This window comes from Ruditapes philippinarum, unplaced genomic scaffold (assembly GCF_026571515.1).
Source record: "Ruditapes philippinarum isolate M1 unplaced genomic scaffold, ASM2657151v2 ctg4286_1_1_1_1, whole genome shotgun sequence".
NCBI lineage: Eukaryota > Metazoa > Mollusca > Bivalvia > Venerida > Veneridae > Ruditapes > Ruditapes philippinarum.
This window is the reverse complement of record NW_026862160.1, coordinates 129,336-149,479: the sequence shown is the minus strand read 5'-3', so window position 1 is coordinate 149,479 and position 20,144 is coordinate 129,336. Positions and strand designations below refer to the sequence as shown.

The window sequence follows — 20,144 nt, the reverse complement described above, 5'->3', positions numbered from 1 at the left end:
AACTAACTTTAAGATGTGTGTCAACATAATATAACTCCTAATCACTCCTTTCAAGAAACCAGCTTAAAATTTAATTTTTAAACTTTAAATTTTCTCAGAAATTGAAACAAGTTTTTTTTTCTTTTAGAAGTTGTGAATAAAAATAGTTTATTTTGGACTGTTGCCTTCATGTTATATTAACATCTTGAGATAATAGGGTTGAAATGCCCTGTAACACCTGGGGTAAATTATGTTGTAAAGTGCCTATTTTTCCATTCTTTTTACCATTTACTAAAATAATAATTATATTTATAAGTTTCTAGGGCTTCCATTAGCGGAAGTTTGGCTTCCAAAATATAACCGTTTTCCTTCTTTACCTACATAATTTGACTTCCAATGTTAGAGATTTGACATTTACTAAAATAATAATTACAAATGTATACTTAGAAGTTTCTAGACTTCCATTAGTGGAAGTTTGGCTTCCAAAATATAACCTTTTTCCTTCTTTACTTTCATAATGTGTTACAATGTTAGAGATTTTTCAGTTTCAGACTTACAAATTTTGGGACTTACTGGAAGCCCTGAATTTTCTTTTAAATAATAATGAACATGATGAATAGATATAATATTACATAAATAACAAGATTAATTTTCTTTTGTATAATGAATGAATAAATAATCGTTTATCTTCAGGGTCTGCTAATCACTGTAAACAGTTAATTATAAGTCCCAAAAGCTCTGTGACAAGTGACTTTCCCTATTTTAATTGGTATGCATAGAAAGTAAGTTAGTACTTAAAAACATAACAAAATTAACAAAGAACTTGATGCTGATTTCAAGTGGATTTTTTTCTGTACTGCTGCAAAATTTCATAAAAAAATATTTTGGGTTATTCTTCATTTTTGTATTTTGATTAACTGTATCACCTCCAAATGAACTTTTGAATCCATGAAATAATTTACAATAAAAATTTGCAATAGAAAGTATTTAGCTGCAATGTACCAGTCAAGTATAACCAAAGAACCACCTACTCTAAAAGGGCAATTTGGGTGATACTACATGTAACAGTGGGGAAATGGGCCCAGTTTTTTTTCCTTCTGCCTGTCCGCCCACTACCAGGGCAATGCAGGGGTTAAGATTTCAGTTCCTATATGTACATGTTACAATCCAACAATTAATTTTCAATTATAAATGACTGGATGGCACTTAAAAATCAAGCTATAACCAGTACTCACACAAATGTTATATTGTCGAAGTCTGAAGAGAATACCATCAAAAGTGGAATTTTAACCTACAACTACAGGATTAGGAATCCAATGCTCTACCCATACATTACACCACTCAGCCTCTTTGTCTATTCTATTTGGCATAAAAATAGGTAACCTAGCCTTGTAGTAATATGTCCGAATGGACAGGTGTTTGGATGAGGGGCTTTTACTAAAGGGGAATTCAGCCTTTAGACAGTCCAAGGGCAGGACTGACTTTATACCACTAGTTTAAATATCCAAAAGCCTGTCTGGCACTATTGGGTATATATTACTTTTAGACTTTACAGGCTTTTTATAGCCAAGAAGTTAAAATATCTCAAAGCACAGGGCTCCCATTAAGTTTCAAAATTTGGAAGTCAGGGACTGCAAAATCTCTGATATTGGAAATCACATTATATAGGCTAATTATAATTATAGGTAAAGAAGGAAAGTATAAGATTTTGGAAGTCACAAGCCAAAATCAAAGAGTAAATAACTCCTAAACTTCAATTAACGGAAGCCCTGAAAGCAACGTCTTGAGGACTATATTGGGACCGGATTACAACTGACAAGTGCATAATAATATTCCTGTTAATAGTTATTAAAGAAATTATAGTTGTATAAATTATTTTTACATAAACACTGATAAACTTTCATAAAGATAAATTGGTTAAATAATTTCAATGCTTACCACAAAAGCATAATTCATACACAGTGGCCAATCAACACATTACCTTTTTTGTCAAAACATCGGTACATCTTATTATATTTTTTACAATTAATAACTGAAAATAGTTATTACTAACACACCATCCATAATTAAAACTTTTCGTTTCAATAAGCGGTTCGGTGATCCCGATTAATGAAAAGTTTTCAAACATATTCAAAGTATTAAATCTGAGGATTTCTCCACATACAAAGACTTTTAATAAAACTTGAATAGATAAATAAACATAAAAACCCCATTATAAAACATTAAAAGTATTACCTGGTTATTCCTGTATCAATCTTTTCACTCCGAATATAACGAATTCACTTTCATCCTCTTTTGTTTATCGACGCCTGAAGTCATCGTGTCAAGCATCCAGTGCCTCAGATTTTCCCGCGATATTTATTTTTCATAAGACTAGACGAGTTGCCTCCCTTATTTCACAAAATTCTTATGCTTTGAAAACCTGATAGCTGGGTCTTTATACTCTTGAAAGACCCTAAATATATATTAAAAGCAAAACTCATGCCAAATAACTTATACTGTGCCCCTCTTAGTTCACTGTACTAAGCATAATGCTTTGAAACAAGAATGAAAACAATGGACTCAGGAGACAAAAAAATGTCATAATTTGTAAATTTATCTTCTGCTGTATGACACCAGGAAACAACAACATATTCTATTAAAATCAGATTTAATGGGCCAGATGTAGACCATAGGTCTGCCACTTTGAAAACATTTGTCGTCATTTGAAACGCGATAAATATGGTATTACATTCTAGTTTTTTACGTGTTTCAGTTAAAATTTAGATCTAAATGTATATATATAAATTCTTGCTCAAAGTAAACTTTTTCACCAACAGAAGAATATTTAGAAAATGATGATTGTTTCAGACGCGCGCACATCTTTTAACGAACTATTCTGTCTTTTGGTAGAAATGGGACAAAATGTTGTTCTTTTTACGTAAAAATCTAGATATTTAAAATATTTTGTACAAAAACTTTGTTGTTTAGGCGTATGAATAAATTACGTCAATTCTGACCAGTTTTAAAAAATATGCCATTACCGTGAAATAAGCGATGACGCTGAGTATAGGTATGTATCATACTTATGTCAAGGAGCTAAGTCTCTGATTATGTATCATAGTGAACTTATTGTTTGTTTATGATGAATAAAATCTCGAATTCAAATGTTACCAAAATGATAAAACAATTAATTTAAGTCTCTGTTACCAAATATTTATGTAACAGATCTTATGTAATCTTGCCCCATATGCTATAACCAGCAGATCTTATATCCGGGATTTAAATTATCGTAAAGCCCCAGCAAAAAATGAATAATAAATTGATAGATCTATACATAGTGTCATGCGACTGGCATGCTCGTAATCGGTACAGTTTAAAATTTTTTATATAATTTTTATTTTTTTCCAAAAACGTTTGTTTTAAATGAGGCTTCATGACAAAAACCAAAAAGGGGTTTCACCAGCAATTGGATAGACCACATCCATTTCCGCGCAGTCACAAAAACCCCATGCGCTTAAAAACTTCTAAAAAGTGAGAAAAATATAAACCCCAATAAACGATTAAAAATTTAAAAATAAAAATATATTATTAAAAATTAAAATTGTGATATAGAATTATATATTTTATCTGTATAGTATTTTTAATTCAATGTTTTGTTGGTAAATTTACATTATTTATAGGCGTCTTTACATTTCTATTACCTCCCTTTATTTTTATACAATATAGCGATACAGTGTAAACTTACTGCTTTAACGGCATTCTTTAGATATAAATTAAATTATAACTAGATCTCAATAGAATAAATAGAATCATTATAAAATAATAAAATAATTAATAATAAAAACTCGCATGTTTCCATACAAATTGCAACTTTAGTTTATTTTAGTATTTTTTGTTTAGATTTATCCTACTTTAGATTTTTTTTATTTATTTGTAAATTTCTTTATTTACCTGTAAAATTTATACAGTACTGTATATGCATTTTTCTGTATTTTCAAAGGACAATGTAACATTGTTTTTATGAAAACATGTTCTTTGATGTTTACCATGTCATTACATTAATGCATGCCTGATAAATTTAACTGTCACCGACACATAATCAATACATATATTGAAAAACAGTACATGTAGAATGAAGAAAATGAAATATTTTTTTACCTTTTACGTAATACATTTAACTAATAAACTTTGAATCGAATAGAATCTTGTTTTTTTTCTTCTTTTTTGTGTTTTTTTTTTAAATTTTACATTTGGCTAAAACTACTGGCCTATTTCTTTCAGATATTACGCAATATTAAATCGAAAGGTTCTTTACAGATTTTCGTTTCATTTGAAATTTAAAGAGAGAAACGCATATTAAAATTGAAAACGTGATAAATAAACCAGACATTTTTCTGATATTATAAAGTTTATCAAGCTCGGCAGAAAAAAACCCCACAAAAACAACAACAACAACAACAAAAAGAGAAATAAAAACAACAAGAAGTACCTTTTTAAAAAGATACTCGGCCGAACTAAAACTGGTTGACTTGCATATCGTATCTTAGGTTACTTGCATATCGTATCTTAGGAAACATGGAAATAGAATCATGTAAGGATTATGATATTGAGCCTATTATTTAACTTTATTAAGTTTAATTTTTTGAAATATTAAACTCATATGCATATGTTGGCGCATACGAGGTGTTTTAAATCCTTTAAAAGTAAAGAAGATATCAAGAACTACAATCTACAAACAAAACAGTTTTTTTTGTCTCAGTCCATGTTATTCTTGTGAAAGTACGTATTCTATTTGTCTGTTCCATTTTGAATTACGCTGCCGAAATCTGGGGTTTTACTTAATCGAAGGGAATTGAAAGACTTCGTCTTAAATTTTGTAAAAAGATATTAAATGTAAAAGTTAATTCATGTAATGTTGCTGTGTATGGTGAACTATCACGTTATCCTTTATATATTTCAAGATATGTCAAGATTTTAAGATTTTGCTTTAAACTGCTTGAGATAGATAATATCATTCTTAATAAGGTATATAACACTGCTCTTGAAGACTGTAATAATGGTAAGAATAATTGGTTATCAAATCTTAAATTGTTGTTATGTAATCATGGTTTTAATGATATTTGGGATTTTCCAGATTCCGTAAATAGTAAAAATATTTTTACCGATATTTAAATCAAAGGGTAATTGATTGTTGTTTTTTTTACAAAGTTGGCTTTCTGGTAAAGAGAGCAGTCCTGTTTTGTATCTATATAATCATGTTAAAGATTCTTTTGTATATGAAAATTATCTCGATATAATACCTAATACTTTGAGGAAGTATCTTACAAGAATTAGAATATCTTCGCATTCATTACATGTGCAAACTGGTAAATATCATATGAATAGAACTGTTAGAAGTGAAAGATATTGTTTTGTATTGAATTGTAATCTACATGACGTTGAAGATGACTACCATTTCATTCTAATCTATCCTTGTTATAACGATATAAGAAAAATATATATATATAAATATACTTTTATACTAGACCTAGTATGCGATATGCTGAAATCAAACAATATAAGTATACTTTTAAATTTATCCTTGTATGTAACAGATGCGATGTCTCATATAGAAATACCTTAGATATAGTAGATACAACTTAATATATTAATAATTCATCCTCTATATATATTTGAAAGAGACACTTGTGATTTATGTTAGTATGTATTGTAAAATTGTTTATTTATGTATGACGATGTATAATCGTACAAGTCAAAAATAAAATATCTGTTCTGTTCTGTTATGTTCTATTTATCACGTTTTTTACGTCTGTTTATCATTTTCTCTAAACGACATGATAAAATTCTTGTTTATTTATTTTAAATACCATTTAGAATATACTTCTTCAACGTTTGACAAAATAACGTCTGTTGCGGAACAAGACGTCATGCAAACTCCTCACAGTGATTACCTCCCTTGGCAGAATTGTAATTATCTCTGTACTGATAAGGGGAGATCACTGCGTAGGAGATTGGACGTCATGACGTCCAATAATGCTGCATTATGATTGGACGGCGCATTTATTGATTGTGACGTAACAAACAGAATAATAGAATCTATCATTGGGTTAGATAGTGGATAGGGTAGTCCCAACCCTAGGGTGATCGGTTCCATCGGGAACGAGCCTTGAGACAAAATACCTACAAAATGGTAGAAGTCTCAGTACATGATAACCGAGGAGTAGCGAATAGCACATTTAAAGGTAAATTTTCTATACATTGTATATCTGAATTATCTTTAAATAATAGTTTACTTTTACTGAATTGCCTTAATGTTCGTCTTCTGTCTTGCTTCGTCGGGCCCTTGTAGGTGATCTTCTTGTTGCTCTGTCTTCCTTTAAGACATTGAGTACTTTTGTTATGGTCATTGGGTTTTCTTTTGTATGTTTCTATATGAGCATTTCGATGTTTTACTTATTTCACCTTTTGAAACCATGACAACTGTTAGAATTTCACTTGGCGGGGATTCATTTTATTTACACTGTCTCGTTTATAGGAACATGGTGGGGCTAAGTATGAGGTTTAGTGCACCATTAACCGGTTTAAACTCCCCAGCAGTATTTATGTTGCTGACCGTTCAAAGGCGACGCCCCTCTGTGTTCCTCAGATGTTTGTCTATGTTGTTTTATACTGTTTTGGTGACACTTTTGTGTCTCTTGTTGTTTTCTCGTCAACGGTAAGTATCTTCCCATTTGCCCCTAGTTTTTATTTATTCTATTTATTCCCCCTCCCTCCCGGGTCTCATGTTCCCTTCCCCCGTGCCTTTTGATTTTATGGGCCTAATATTCACTCATCCATTTGTTTTCTTTTAGTTCCTTATCAGTTACTTATTATTTATTCGTAGGTAGTGGTTTGCCTGCCCGTACTCTACCTTATGCCATTTCCTGTTTTTGTTTGGGGTCCTCCTGGGCTCCTTGCCACTGGCTCTTGTTACTGGGTCGGGTGGGGGCTGCGTTCATTGAACGCCGCATTTCCTTGATGATCTTGTTTATCATATTTTTTAATTTAGTTTAAACATATTTATTCAAGCTCGATTGTGAAACAAGTTCTTGCAACTTATATTAATCACTTTCGAGTCCGCTTCCTAGAACTTACCAGTGCTGGTGTCAAATAAAGAAACATGGTCGTGACCCAAGTAGGGCTCAAACCCATGATCACTGGATTGAGTGGCGGACCTAAACCACTAGGCCACCACTTCCCCGTTGGAAATAATTTCGTATCAATAAACTTTTCTCCGCCTCTGAGCTTTTTTATTTTATCAATTTTCAATCAATTTTTCTTATTTGAATATAATTATATCTTCACACTTTCTCGGAAATAACATTAGGCTTGAAATTCTATACAAAAGAAGAAACGTAAAATTAACTTTTCTTTTCTTTATGAAAGGATCCTCACTTTTCTAAAATCCGATCTTTGCTAGCCTGCTTTGTACTATTTTCTACCCATAATTAATGTTTTCTTAATTTTTGGAATGTATCATGTTGTCACTTTTGTGAACTGATGAAATATAAAGATATTTTGACTTTAAAAATGATTATTGTAAAGAGAAATCTCTCTGTAATTTTAATTTCGCATTCTGTTTCTCTTTTGAGTGAATGGCTAATTATTTTTGATGTACTTTAATAATTTTAAATAAAAAAAAAGTTGCTCATTGATGAATTACTCGAGCCACCTTTTTCTTCTGTTTCTTTTTTGGCAATGAGTACACTTATTATGATTTAGCATTTTGTATGGAAGTCAAAATACTAATGTGTTTACATTTTGCTACTTTATTGGCAAACTATATATTTCAGTCAGCGCTACTTTCTTCACGTAAAAAGAAGCTAACATGCTCTAAAACCATTATTTAAACGTTATAAAATTTATATTTGCCCTTTCTTAAGAAGTAATCTGAGTCATAAAGTGCCTATAAGGAACATAGAGTTATACTGTATCTAATGAAATGCTCTGATAATAAGTTTATAAAAGGTAAAACTAAAGTGCCATTATGCTCATATTATCAAAGTCAAGTTGAGCTGAATTGACTTTATATTTCAAAAGAATCAATATTTCAATATGGTGTTTGACCAACAGTTGATATTCGAAAATGCTTAGGATAAAATTATATATCTGCCTAAAATTTAAAAAGACTGCCCCACTCTTTTTATAAACTAAGCGTTATAGTTAAATTTTTATGGATATTTACAGAAATTTCGTTTGAATCTTTGCGTTATTTATTGTTTATGCAAACTTAATTATCAAATTAAATGGAATTATTGCAAAATGAAAACTTATTTTGATCTTCACCCGTCCACTCACTATATACCCTTGGATGGGCATAATGTCACTTTAAATTGTTTCAATAATATGGTTTCGGTTTTGAAAGAATTGTATGTTTACATGTAACATAGAATATTTACGTATACAAAATAAAATTAAAATTAAATGGTCCGCTACATAAAATAAAATGCAGTAGGGTTTTAAATCACGTAGACGTGACATTGCATGTACCATTCACTGTGTGTGTATTTTTTTATTATTATTATTATTATTATTATTATTATTATTATTATTGTTGTTGTTGTTGTTGTTGTTGTTGTTGTTGTTGTTGTTGTTGTTGTTATGTTTCGCACTGATGGAGGCATATAGCCGAAGCGTCTACAATGAATAATTACTGAATGTTCGTGTTTTTGTGGCTTGTTTGTTAATTCGCTATTAAAAAATATACAAACATATAAATTTGTTTAAAGGCACATTATGCCTTAGAAATGAATAAATTCATGTCTCTTTAGAAAGGGCAAATATGAGTTAATATATAATGTTTAAATAATGGTTTTAAAGCTTGAAAGACCCTTAGTACGTTATGTCAGAAGTGCTGAATTTGAAAAACATGTAATTTGCCAAAATAGAAACAAAAGGTAATCAAAGAAATATTTGACTTCCATACAAAATGCAAAATGAATGTACTTATTTCACCTTTTATATAATTCCTTGGTTAATCTGGAAGAATTGGTTCCCATATTAGCTTGTGTTTATCTATTCAAACATTATCTTGGTACATCTAGAAACACTTCTTCATCTTGATAACTCAATCCATCGTTACCAATTTCGCGCTAAAAATAATAGAGACAACGTAATAAGTATATGGTGATGGTGTAAACGTTATAAGGTATACCTCTACTCCAGAGAAACACCGGACAACAGTTATAATCCGTCGTCAATGTTCGTGTTAAAAAAATCAGAAATTTCAAAATACATCAATATATTTTTTTTGACATTATTTTTCAATTTTTTTTCAATGTTTTTTTTGTTACAGATATCCTCATTAGTCCTAACAATGATGACGTCATCATTCCAATCAGTACGACGTTCGACAAAGCCGTATTACACATTGGTATAGGGAACGGATGTGGTATATTTATAGAAAAGTTTGGTATGAAGAATGGTAAGGAGTTGAAAACTTCAGTGAAATATGCCACCCGAAAGTTCACAGACGCTCGTCAGCAAAGGAGAAACAAAGGTAAAGACCGAAAGGCAAGCAAAAGTGAAGATATTGAGAAGATTGTAGATGAAAGTGGTGAAAAGTTTATGAGAGACATTCCAAGTATGAAAAAGAAAGATAGACAGATGGCTAGGCTATTTGACCATCTTTTGGCTCAGGCACCAACGGAAAACAAAAGTGGTATTGATACAATATCAGACACTAAACCTCTGAAAGAAAGCAAATCTGTAGATACCGAAAGCGACATTGGTGCCACTGATGAAAGTATTCAATCAATAATTGGGACAGTTTTAACATCTGACATAAAGAATGACGTACATGGAAAACATATGAATGATAAGGAAATTGCTCGAATTACTGCACCAAGTTTTGATAATCAAATCCTGGTTGGGCCAAATATGAACATCCATTTCTACAAGCTAAATGAAACACGTTTTAATGCAGAGAGGACAACTTCATTTGAAGCCATAGATAAAGCTTATCAAGAGGAAATGTTACAGATTTCATTTGAAAAAGAGGCAGGTGCATATAAACCAAATCACATTCGACCTTCGAATGAAACTGGTTTTCCACTTGAAGACGATATGCATATTTATCTGGATGAAATTTTTGTAATCTCAAAACGAGGCACACAAATGTTTGATGAATTTGTATCAGCAACTAAAGAGATGAGAACAAACGACAAACGACCAGAGGATGTACCAGGAAGCGAATCGACGAGTGCAATTGTAGATATAGATAAAGGTAACACAGAAGAAAACAGCAATTTGTTTGGAGTTGTGCTTGGTCCAATTTCATGTGATACATTTGTAGATAGAGCAGCCGATAACGACAGCGATACTTTAGATGATATCGGCCCGGATACGTTTGGTGACTTTCTAGACAAAGAGTCAGATGATTCAATGAGTAAAGAAAAGGGTGACAGACAGATGGCTTGGCTATTCGACCATCTTTTGGTTCAGGCACCAACGGAAAACAAGAGTGGTATTGATACAATATCAGACACTAAACCTCTGAAAGAAAGCAAATCTGTAGATACCGAAAGCGACATAAGTGTCACTGATGAAAGTATTCAAACAATAATTGGGACAGTTTTAACATCTGACATGTGGAATGACGTACATGGAAAACCTATGAATGATAAAGAAATTGCTCGAATTACTGCACCAAGTTTTGATAATCAAATCCTGGTTGGGCCAAATATGAACACTCATTTGTACAAGCTAAATGAAACACGTTTTAATGCAGAGGGGACAACTTCATTTGAAGACATAGGTAAAGCTTATCAAGAGGAAATGTTACAGATTACATTTGAAAAAGAGGCAGGTGTCTCTAAACCAAATCACATTCGACCTTCGAATGAAACTGGTTTTCCACTTGAAGACGATATGCATATATATCTGGATGAAATTTTTGTAATCTCAAAACGAGGCACACAAATGTTTGATGAATTTGTATCAGCAACTAAAGAGATGAGAACAAACGACAAACGACTAGAGGATGTACCAGAAAGCGAATCGACGAGTGCAATTGTAGATATAGATAAAGGTAACACAGAAGAAAACAGCAATTTGTTTGGAGTTGTGCTTGGTCCAATTTCATGTGATACATTTGTAGATAGAGCAGCCGATAACGACAGCGATACTTTAGATGATATCGGCCCGGATACGTTTGGTGACTTTCTAGACAAAGAGTCAGATGATTCAATGAGTAAAGAAAAAGGTGATAGACAGATGGCTTGGCTATTCGACCATCTTTTGGCTCAGGCACCAACGGAAAACAAAAGTGGTATTGATACAATATCAGACACTAAACCTCTGAAAGAAAGCAAATCTGTAGATACCGAAAGCGACATTAGTGTCACTGATGAAAGTATTCAATCAATAATTGGGACAGTTTTAACATCTGACATAAGGAATGACGTACAGGGAAAACCTATGAATGATAAAGAAATTGCTCGAATTACTGCACCAAGTTTTGATAATCAAATCCTGGTTGGGCCAAATATGAACATCCATTTCTACAAGCTAAATGAAACACGTTTTAATGCAGAGGGGACAACTTCATTTGAAGCCATAGATAAAGCTTATCAAGAGGAAATGTTACAGATTTCATTTGAAAAAGAGGCAGGTGTCTATAAACCAAATCACATTCGACCATCGAATGAAACTGGTTTTCCACTTGAAGACGATATGCATATATATCTGGATGAAATTTTTGTAATCTCAAAACGAGGCACACAAATGTTTGATGAATTTGTATCAGCAACTAAAGAGATGAGAACAAACGACAAACGACTAGAGGATGTACCAGAAAGCGAATCGACGAGTGCAATTGTAGATATAGATAAAGGTAACACAGAAGAAAACAGCAATTTGTTTGGAGTTGTGCTTGGTCCAATTTCATGTGATACATTTGTAGATAGAGCAGCCGATTACGACAGCGATACTTTAGATGATATCGGCCCGGATACGTTTGGTGACTTTCTAGACAAAGAGTCAGATGATTCAATGAGTAAAGAAAAAGGTGATAGACAGATGGCTTGGCTATTCGACCATCTTTTGGCTCAGGCACCAACGGAAAACAAAAGTGGTATTGATACAATATCAGACACTAAACCTCTGAAAGAAAGCAAATCTGTAGATACCGAAAGCGACATTGGTGCCACTGATGAAAGTATTCAATCAATAATTGGGACAGTTTTAACATCTGACATGAAGAATGACGTACATGGAAAACATATGAATGATAAGGAAATTGCTCGAATTACTGCACCAAGTTTTGATAATCAAATCCTGGTTGGGCCAAATATAAACACTCATTTGTACAAGCTAAATGAAACACGTCTTAATGCAGAGGGGACAACTTCATTTGAAGACATAGGTAAAGCTTATCAAGAGGAAATGTTACAGATTACATTTGAAAAAGAGGCAGGTGTCTCTAAACCAAATCACATTCGACCTTCGAATGAAACTGGTTTTCCACTTGAAGACGATATGCATATTTATCTGGATGAAATTTTTGTAATCTCAAAACGAGGCACACAAATGTTTGATGAATTTGTATCAGCAACTAAAGAGATGAGAACAAAAGACAAACAACTAGAGGATGTACCAGAAAGCAAACCGACGAGTGCATTTGTAGATATAGATACAGGTAACACAGATGAAGACAGCAATTTCTTAGGAGATGTGTTTGACAAAGATCAAAGAGGTCCAATTCCATGTGATACATTTATAGATAGAGCAGCCGATAATGACAGCGATACTTTAGATGATATCGGCCCGGATACGTTTGGTGACTTTCTAGATAAAGAGTCAGATGATTCAATGAGTAAAGAAAAAGGTGCAGTTGATGAAACGTCAGAAAGATTGACAAAACAAAAAGATAGTAAAAAAACTTAAATAAAAATAGAAAAACAGAGTATGATTAAATCCGGTAGAACAAAAGAAAAATAGAAAGGAAATGTTTATTTTTTGGCCAGAATGAAGCGATTTTAAGCCTCTTCCCCAAGGAAAAAAGGGATATAATTTGAAAATAAAAAACAAGAGCCAAAAGGCATGGCCCCTTGAAGATAACTAATTAATTTCATTACCAAAGCCTGAAATGGTTGTTGATGCCGTTTTATAATAAACCTGTTTTGGTATTATGAGCATCTACATTAAGAGGATCTACACTTCGACTTACAAAAACGGGTAATAACTTTTGAAAGCCCCTTAAAAATCATTGATGTTTTTTAAATTAAATATAATTTTTTAAATGCTTTGAACCCCATGATTTGATACACGGAACAAAAAGTGTACGAATATCAATTTTTTAATTTTAATAGAGCCTATTTAACCTTTTAGTTGACTGACTGGACAGTGTTCATTCATTTTCAAATCCATTTATTCATTGTCAATTATTTCATATTATTCATTCCATTTTCATCTTATCCATTCATTTATTCATTTTCATTAAAATTTTATTATTCCTTTTTATTTCATTCATTTCATTCATTTCATTCATTTTATTTATAATTAAATTAAAACTTACCATATTCCAACATTTCCAAACAATCCTTTTTACTATATTAATATATCTAGGTTTTAATATACATTAATTATTCCACTGTCTTTTTTTAAAAATTTATTTTCTATTTTTATTCCTTATTCACACCTTTATTTTTTTTATTTCTTTACATTTCCTTATCTCCATATTTTTTCGGGCGGTTCCCGATGCTGATTAAACCAAGATTCGACTTTTTATATTTATTTATCTATCTCTCTATACAATTATTTCAGATACCAGCATCAGCCGAGCACTGTGACTAGAAGAAAGACTTTGGATATAAATTATTTTCATTTTCAACATTCTTGAAATAAAGATTAGGAACATGGGTTTCAACTTTATTATTTTTATTCAGCCATAGATTGTATCTAAATCAGACAAAATCTGTCCAAAATATCTTTATATGTATAGCTCGATCTATATAGTTTTTGAATGTAAATAATAGATACACCCCTCCCCAACATACACCCTTAAAGACAGCCTCCGTGTTTGAGGGGTTAGAGTCGATGACTTCTAATCCAGTTACCTCTCTGGCGTGTGTTCGATCCCCGGGAGATGCTTTGGTAGTTTAGCACGGAGAAAGGTAGTCTAGTACTGGTGTAGCTTTCCAGGAACGATGGTTAGGAATCTACCCGCCTATATGACTGAAATACTGTTGGGAAAAGGCGTAAAATGAAACAAACAAACAAACAAACATACACCCTCAAGAAAAATATGGTGGTTCTGGCAGTGGTGTTAGTAGTTTTCACTCCAGATCACGGCAGTTAGCCATATTGAATTTACCAGAGCACAGTTCAACCACCGCATCGTTTCTGGGCAGGCTGTAAAGCAGTTTACCAGTACTAGTTGCATTCACTTTCACAAGGAACTAAAACTTCTGTACATACCAGAGCAGAGGTACAGTGCGAATGACTGTAGAAATGAATGCACGATCAACAACAACGAAAGTGACCTGCGCCGTCCAGAAATCAAACGTGGGTCCCGATGACCGGACGGCTTTTTCAAGAAATTATTGGTCTCTTTTTATAGGCTACATACATAATTGATTTAAAGGGATCCTATAATGGCGGTTTTGACTGACAATTTATCTTTACTAGAACTCGAATATAAAGTCCCCTTCATGCTCTAATGAGGAATTATCACTGTTAATAGGAATTGAGCAAAGGACACTTGATTTTGTAACACAAACATTCGGCATGAGTTTGAGCTTTGCAAGTAATGCACGATCACGCAAAGTGGCAGTGATATATGAAACAAACTGAATTTATAAATTTTCCCATCCATCAAATTTGTTGCCAATTTTGTGAACGAGTCAAAAGAAATACCGTCAATAGACGTTTATTGATCGGTGGTTCTACTGAAGAGTGAGGATAAATTATGGTATATATCAAATCTTAATAATGTAAATAAATCAGGCTTATCAAGTACAAAATATCATCAGAATTTGCTATGATTAATTGAACATTATTTCATATTTTCTATAATTTATATTGTTTTAATGTTTTATCAAATTAAAGTACTAAAATTTAGTGTTTTGTAAATTTCTTTTACCTCCCTTTTATAATAACCATTGATTAAACTGACAAAATCGTAATCAACGAAATCCGTGTATCCGTTCGATTTCCTATTAAACTTAAATCAACTTAGTAAACTAACTAGTTTAAATAAACTTCAACCCACTTCATACGGCAGAGACGTAATTGGGTTTATATTCATGCGCAGGCAACATTTCAGAGGGATCTGGGGGCATGCCCCATAATTTTTTTTATAAGAATATGCTATTTAGTCCAATTAAATTTGTTTAGGGAATTGTTAGACATCGCAAGTAGACAATTGTTTCGTGATAAATGTTTAATTTGATGTAGGTCTAGTTATTTTGTGTTATTTTCAGATCACTCGCTCACTCCTTTTTTTCCAAAGTAATGATTCAAAATGAGAAAAATGATTCCAAACTGTAAAACGTTGCATTGGTTTTTACTAAAATCTGGCTAAGAATAGCACAAACAATACAATTTTCAATTTATTCCTGAATAAATTTCTTAATTACCTTTTTCATATATATGCATATTTCTGTTTTAAATCCCTCAGCTGATCTATGTAAGAAATTCAAATATTTATGTTTTAAGCTTATGGGCCATAGTGGATTTCCTTTGACACATACAATTACTATTCTTTTAAATCATCGTTTTATATGTGCATATCCAAGTCACATTGTATGTCCAGTTCCGTTGAATTATATGTAGACATATTCTTGTATTCCCTTGGCCATGTATGTGTATTTCTGTATAGTCTGTCCATGTACATGTTTTTCTGTTTAGTCTGTCCATGTATGTGTATTTCTGTTTAGTCTGTCCATGTATGTGTATTTCTGTTTAGTCTGTCCATGTATGTGTATTTCTGTTCAGTCTGTCCATGTATGTGTATTTCTGTTTAGTCTGTCCATGTATGTGTATTTCTGTTTAGTCGGTCCATGTATGTGTATTTCTGTATAGTCGGTCCATGTATGTGTATTTCTGTTCAGTCTGTCCATGTATGTGTATTTCTGTTTAGTTCGGTCCATTTATGTGTATTTCTGTATAGTCGGTCCATGATATGTGTATTTCTGTTCAGTCTGTCCATGTATGTGTATTTCTGTTTTAGTCGGTCCATGTAGTGTATTTCATGTATAGTCGGTCCATGTATGTTGTATTTCTGTTCAGTCTGTCCATGTATGTGTATTTTGTTTAGTCGGTCCATGTATTCCGTTTTTCTGTTTAGTCGGTCTATGTATATGTATTTCTGTTTAGTCCCCTGTCCATGTATCTGTTTTTTCTGTTTAGTCTGTCCATGTATGTGTATTTCTGTTTAGTCTGTCCATGTATGTGTATTTCTGTTTAGTCTGTCTATGTATGTGTATTTCTATATTGTCTGTCCATGTATATGTATTTCTGTTTAGTCTGTCCATGTATGTGTATTTCTGTTTAGTCTGTCCATGTATGTGTATTTCTGTTTAGTCTGTCCATGTATGTGTGTATTTCTGTTTAGTCTGTCCATGTATGTGTATTTCTGTTTAGTCTGTCCATGTATGTGTATTTCTGTATAGTCTATCCATGTATGTGTATTTTCTGTTTAGTTCCTGTCCATGTATCTGTTTTTCTGTTTAGTCTGTCCATGTATGTGTATTTCTGTTTAGTCTGTTCCATGTATGTGTATTTCTGGTATAGTCGGTCCATGTATGTGTTTTTCTGTTTAGTCCCCCCCGGTCCCCAATGTTATCTGTTTTTCTGGTTTAGTCTGTCCATGTATGTGTATTTCTGTTTAGTCGGTCATGTATATGTATTTCTGTTCAGTCTGTCCATGTATGTGTATTTATGTTTAGTCTGTCCATAAATATGTGTATTTCTGTTTAGTCGGTCCATGTATGTGTATTTCTGTTTAGATCGGTCCATGTATCTGTTTTTCTGTTTAGTCTGTCCATATATGTGTATTTCTGTTTAGTCGGTCCATGTATGTGTATTTATGTTAAGACTGTCTATGTATGTGTATTTCTGTTTAGTCTGTCCATGTATGTGTATTTCTGTTTAGTCTGTCCATGTATGTGTATTTTCTGTTTAGTCTGTCCATGTATGTGTATTTCTGTTCAGTCTGTCCATGTATGTGTATTTCTGTTTTAGTCTGTCCATGTATGTGTATTTCTGTTTAGTCCCGGTCCATGTATGTGTATTTCCGTTAAGACTGTCCATGTATGTGTTATTTATGTTTAAACTGTCCTTGTATGTGTTTTCCGTTAAGACTGTCCATGTATGTGTATTTTCTGTTTAGTCTGTCCATATATGTGTATTTCTGTTTAGTCTGTCCATATATGTGTATTTCTGTTTAGTCGGTCCATGTATGTGTATTTTCTTTGTTCAGTCTGTCCCATGTATGTGTATTTCTGTTTAGTCGGTCCATGTATGTGTATTTTCTGTTTAGTCTGTCCCATGTATGTGTATTTTCTGTTTAGTCTGTCCATATATTGTATTTCTGTTTAAGTCGGTCCATGTATGTGTATTTTTGTTCAGTCTGTCCATGTAGTGTATTTCTGTTTAGTCTGTCCATGTATGTGTATCTCCGTTAAGACTGTCCATGTATGTGTATTTTCTGTTTAGTCTGTCGATATATGTGTATTTCTGTTTAGTCGGTCCATGTATGTGTATTTCTGTTCAGTCTCTGTCCATGTATGTGTATTTCTGTTTCCAGTCGGTCCATGTATGTGTATTTCTGTTTTAGTCTATCCATGTATGTGTATTTCTTGTTTAGTCGGGTCCATGTATGTGTATTTATGTTAAGGCACTGTCATGTATGTGTATTTCTGTTTAGTCGGTCCATGTATGTGTATTTCTGTTTAGTCTGTCCATATATGTGTATTTCTGTTTAGTCTGTCCATGTATGTGTATTTCCGTTAAGACTGTCCATGTATATGTATTTATGTTTAAACTGTCCATGTATGTGTTTTTCCGTTAAGACTGTCCATGTATGTGTATTTCTGTTTAGTCTGTCCATATATGTGTATTTCTGTTTAGTCGGTCCATGTATGTGTATTTCTGTTCAGTCTGTCCATGTATGTGTATTTTTGTATTGTATGTGTATGTGCATTGTTGTGCATTTCCGTTTAGTCGGTCCATGTATGTGTATTTCTTTTAAGTATGTATGTATTTCAATGTATTTCCGTTTAGAATGTGCATGTATGTGTATTTTTGTTAATTCTGTCCATCTATGTGTATTTCTGTGTATTTCCATTAAGACTGTCCATGCATAAGTATTTCCATTAAGAATGTCCATGTATGTGTACTTTTGTTAAGTTAAATCATGTGTTTACCGTTAATATTGTCAATGTATATGTGGGCTGTTAATTCTGGTCATGTATGTGTTGTTTTGTGTATTGTCTGTTCATGTATGTGTATTTTTGTATATAGTCTGTCCATGCATGTGTATTTCTGTATATAGTCTGCCCATGTATGTATATTTCAGTTTTTATGTGTTTAGTACGGTAATGTATGCCTGTGTATAGTATGTCCTTGTATGTATATCTCTGTGTATTTCCATTACATTGTTTTATATGCTGTTGCGTTAAATGTGTGTGTGTGCGCGCGCGTGCGCGTGCGTGTGCGTGTGTTATTTGTGTGTTTTTATTCTTTCAGTCTCTAAAGCTTAATCTATGTTCAGTCTTTTTAGTGGAGTAGCGGGGATTGAACTTCCAGAATTTTGCTACCCCTTTATCCGTAGACAATCAGTGTTACCAAGTTGCACCACAGCGCCCGCTCTGAATTATAACTGTTTTGGAAAGTCCTATATACATTATCAATTCACTGGATGTAATTAAATTTTAACACCTCAATCTTGGTGACCAACCCACATGACTTGCTGATACACGTAATATCTTAATTTATCGATATCTTTGTTTTTACTTGAAAAAAAAAATTGTGTGAAAAAGCACAGGGTATCCGGTATTTTAAACTTTATCCAAATGTGTAAAATACTTTTAATGCTTTTGTAAATTGTCCTGAATAAGAGATTTGTCTTGAAGAGTTTATACGACACGTAAAAACATATACCAAGATTCAGACATTAAGTATATTATGAGACAAAATAGAGGTTATGGAATGTGAAAGGTCCCATAAGAATCTTTTTTTTTTTTTTATTTATTTATTTTTTTTTTTAATTTTTTTTTTAATTAATTAATTAATTTATTATTTATTATTTTTTTAATCATTTATTCATTTTTTCATTTATTCATTCATTTATTTATTTATTTATTTATTTTTTTATTTATTTATTTATTTATTTATTCATTGTTTATCTATTTAATTTTTTTTAATTCTATTTTAATTAATTAATTTATTTATTGTTCTTTTATTTATTTATTGTTTTATTTATTTATTTGTTTTCTTTTTATTTAGTCATTATTTATTTTTATTTATTTATTTATTTATTTATCTATTTATTTATTTATTTATTTGTATGTGACGATCCGATATTGTTTAAATTAATAGAAAATGAAAAACAGCATGTTCTTGTTCCCTTGCTTCGATATAGATTTACGCTCAATGAAAGGTTAAATGTTTGACTAAATTATTTTTTTCCAAAGTAGAGTCATCTTTTCCAAAACTGACACCAATACTTTACAAGTGTAAATCTAATTTAAGTATTCTGTGTCAAAGTACATGTGAAAATATAATGTTTACTGATTCGCCGTATGTGTATTTCTGTTAAGTCTGTCCATGTATGTGTATTTCTGTTTAGTCAGTCCATGTAAGTGTATTTCTGTTTAGTCGGTCCATGTATGTGTATTTCTGTTTAGTCTGTCCATGTATGTGTATTTCTGTATTGTCTGTCCATGTATGTGTATTTCTGTTTAGTCTGTCCATGTATGTGTATTTTTGTTAAGTATGTCCATGTATGTGTATTTCTGTTAAGTCTATCCATGCATGTTTATATCTGTTTAGTCTGTCCATGTATGTGTATAACTGTTAAGTCTGTCCATGAATTTGTATTTTTTTTTAAGTCTGTTCATGTGTGTGTTTCTGTTTAGTCTGTCCATGTATGTGTATTTCTGTTTAGTCTGTCCATGTATGTGTATTTCTGTTTAGTCTGT

At 32.1% G+C, this 20,144-nt stretch overlaps 1 protein-coding gene across 1 annotated transcript; it reads left to right on the top strand.

Annotated features, from left to right (window-relative positions):
* Positions 1 to 6,037: 6,037 nt before the first annotated feature.
* Positions 6,038 to 13,790, top strand: LOC132718143 (uncharacterized). The gene is made up of 3 exons (XM_060701768.1): positions 6,038 to 6,203; positions 9,296 to 12,871; positions 13,765 to 13,790. The coding sequence occupies exons 1-3, from the start codon at positions 6,149 to 6,151 to the stop codon at positions 13,788 to 13,790; spliced, it is 3,657 nt and encodes a 1,218-aa protein (XP_060557751.1). The 5' UTR covers positions 6,038 to 6,148.
* Positions 13,791 to 20,144: the final 6,354 nt, after the last annotated feature.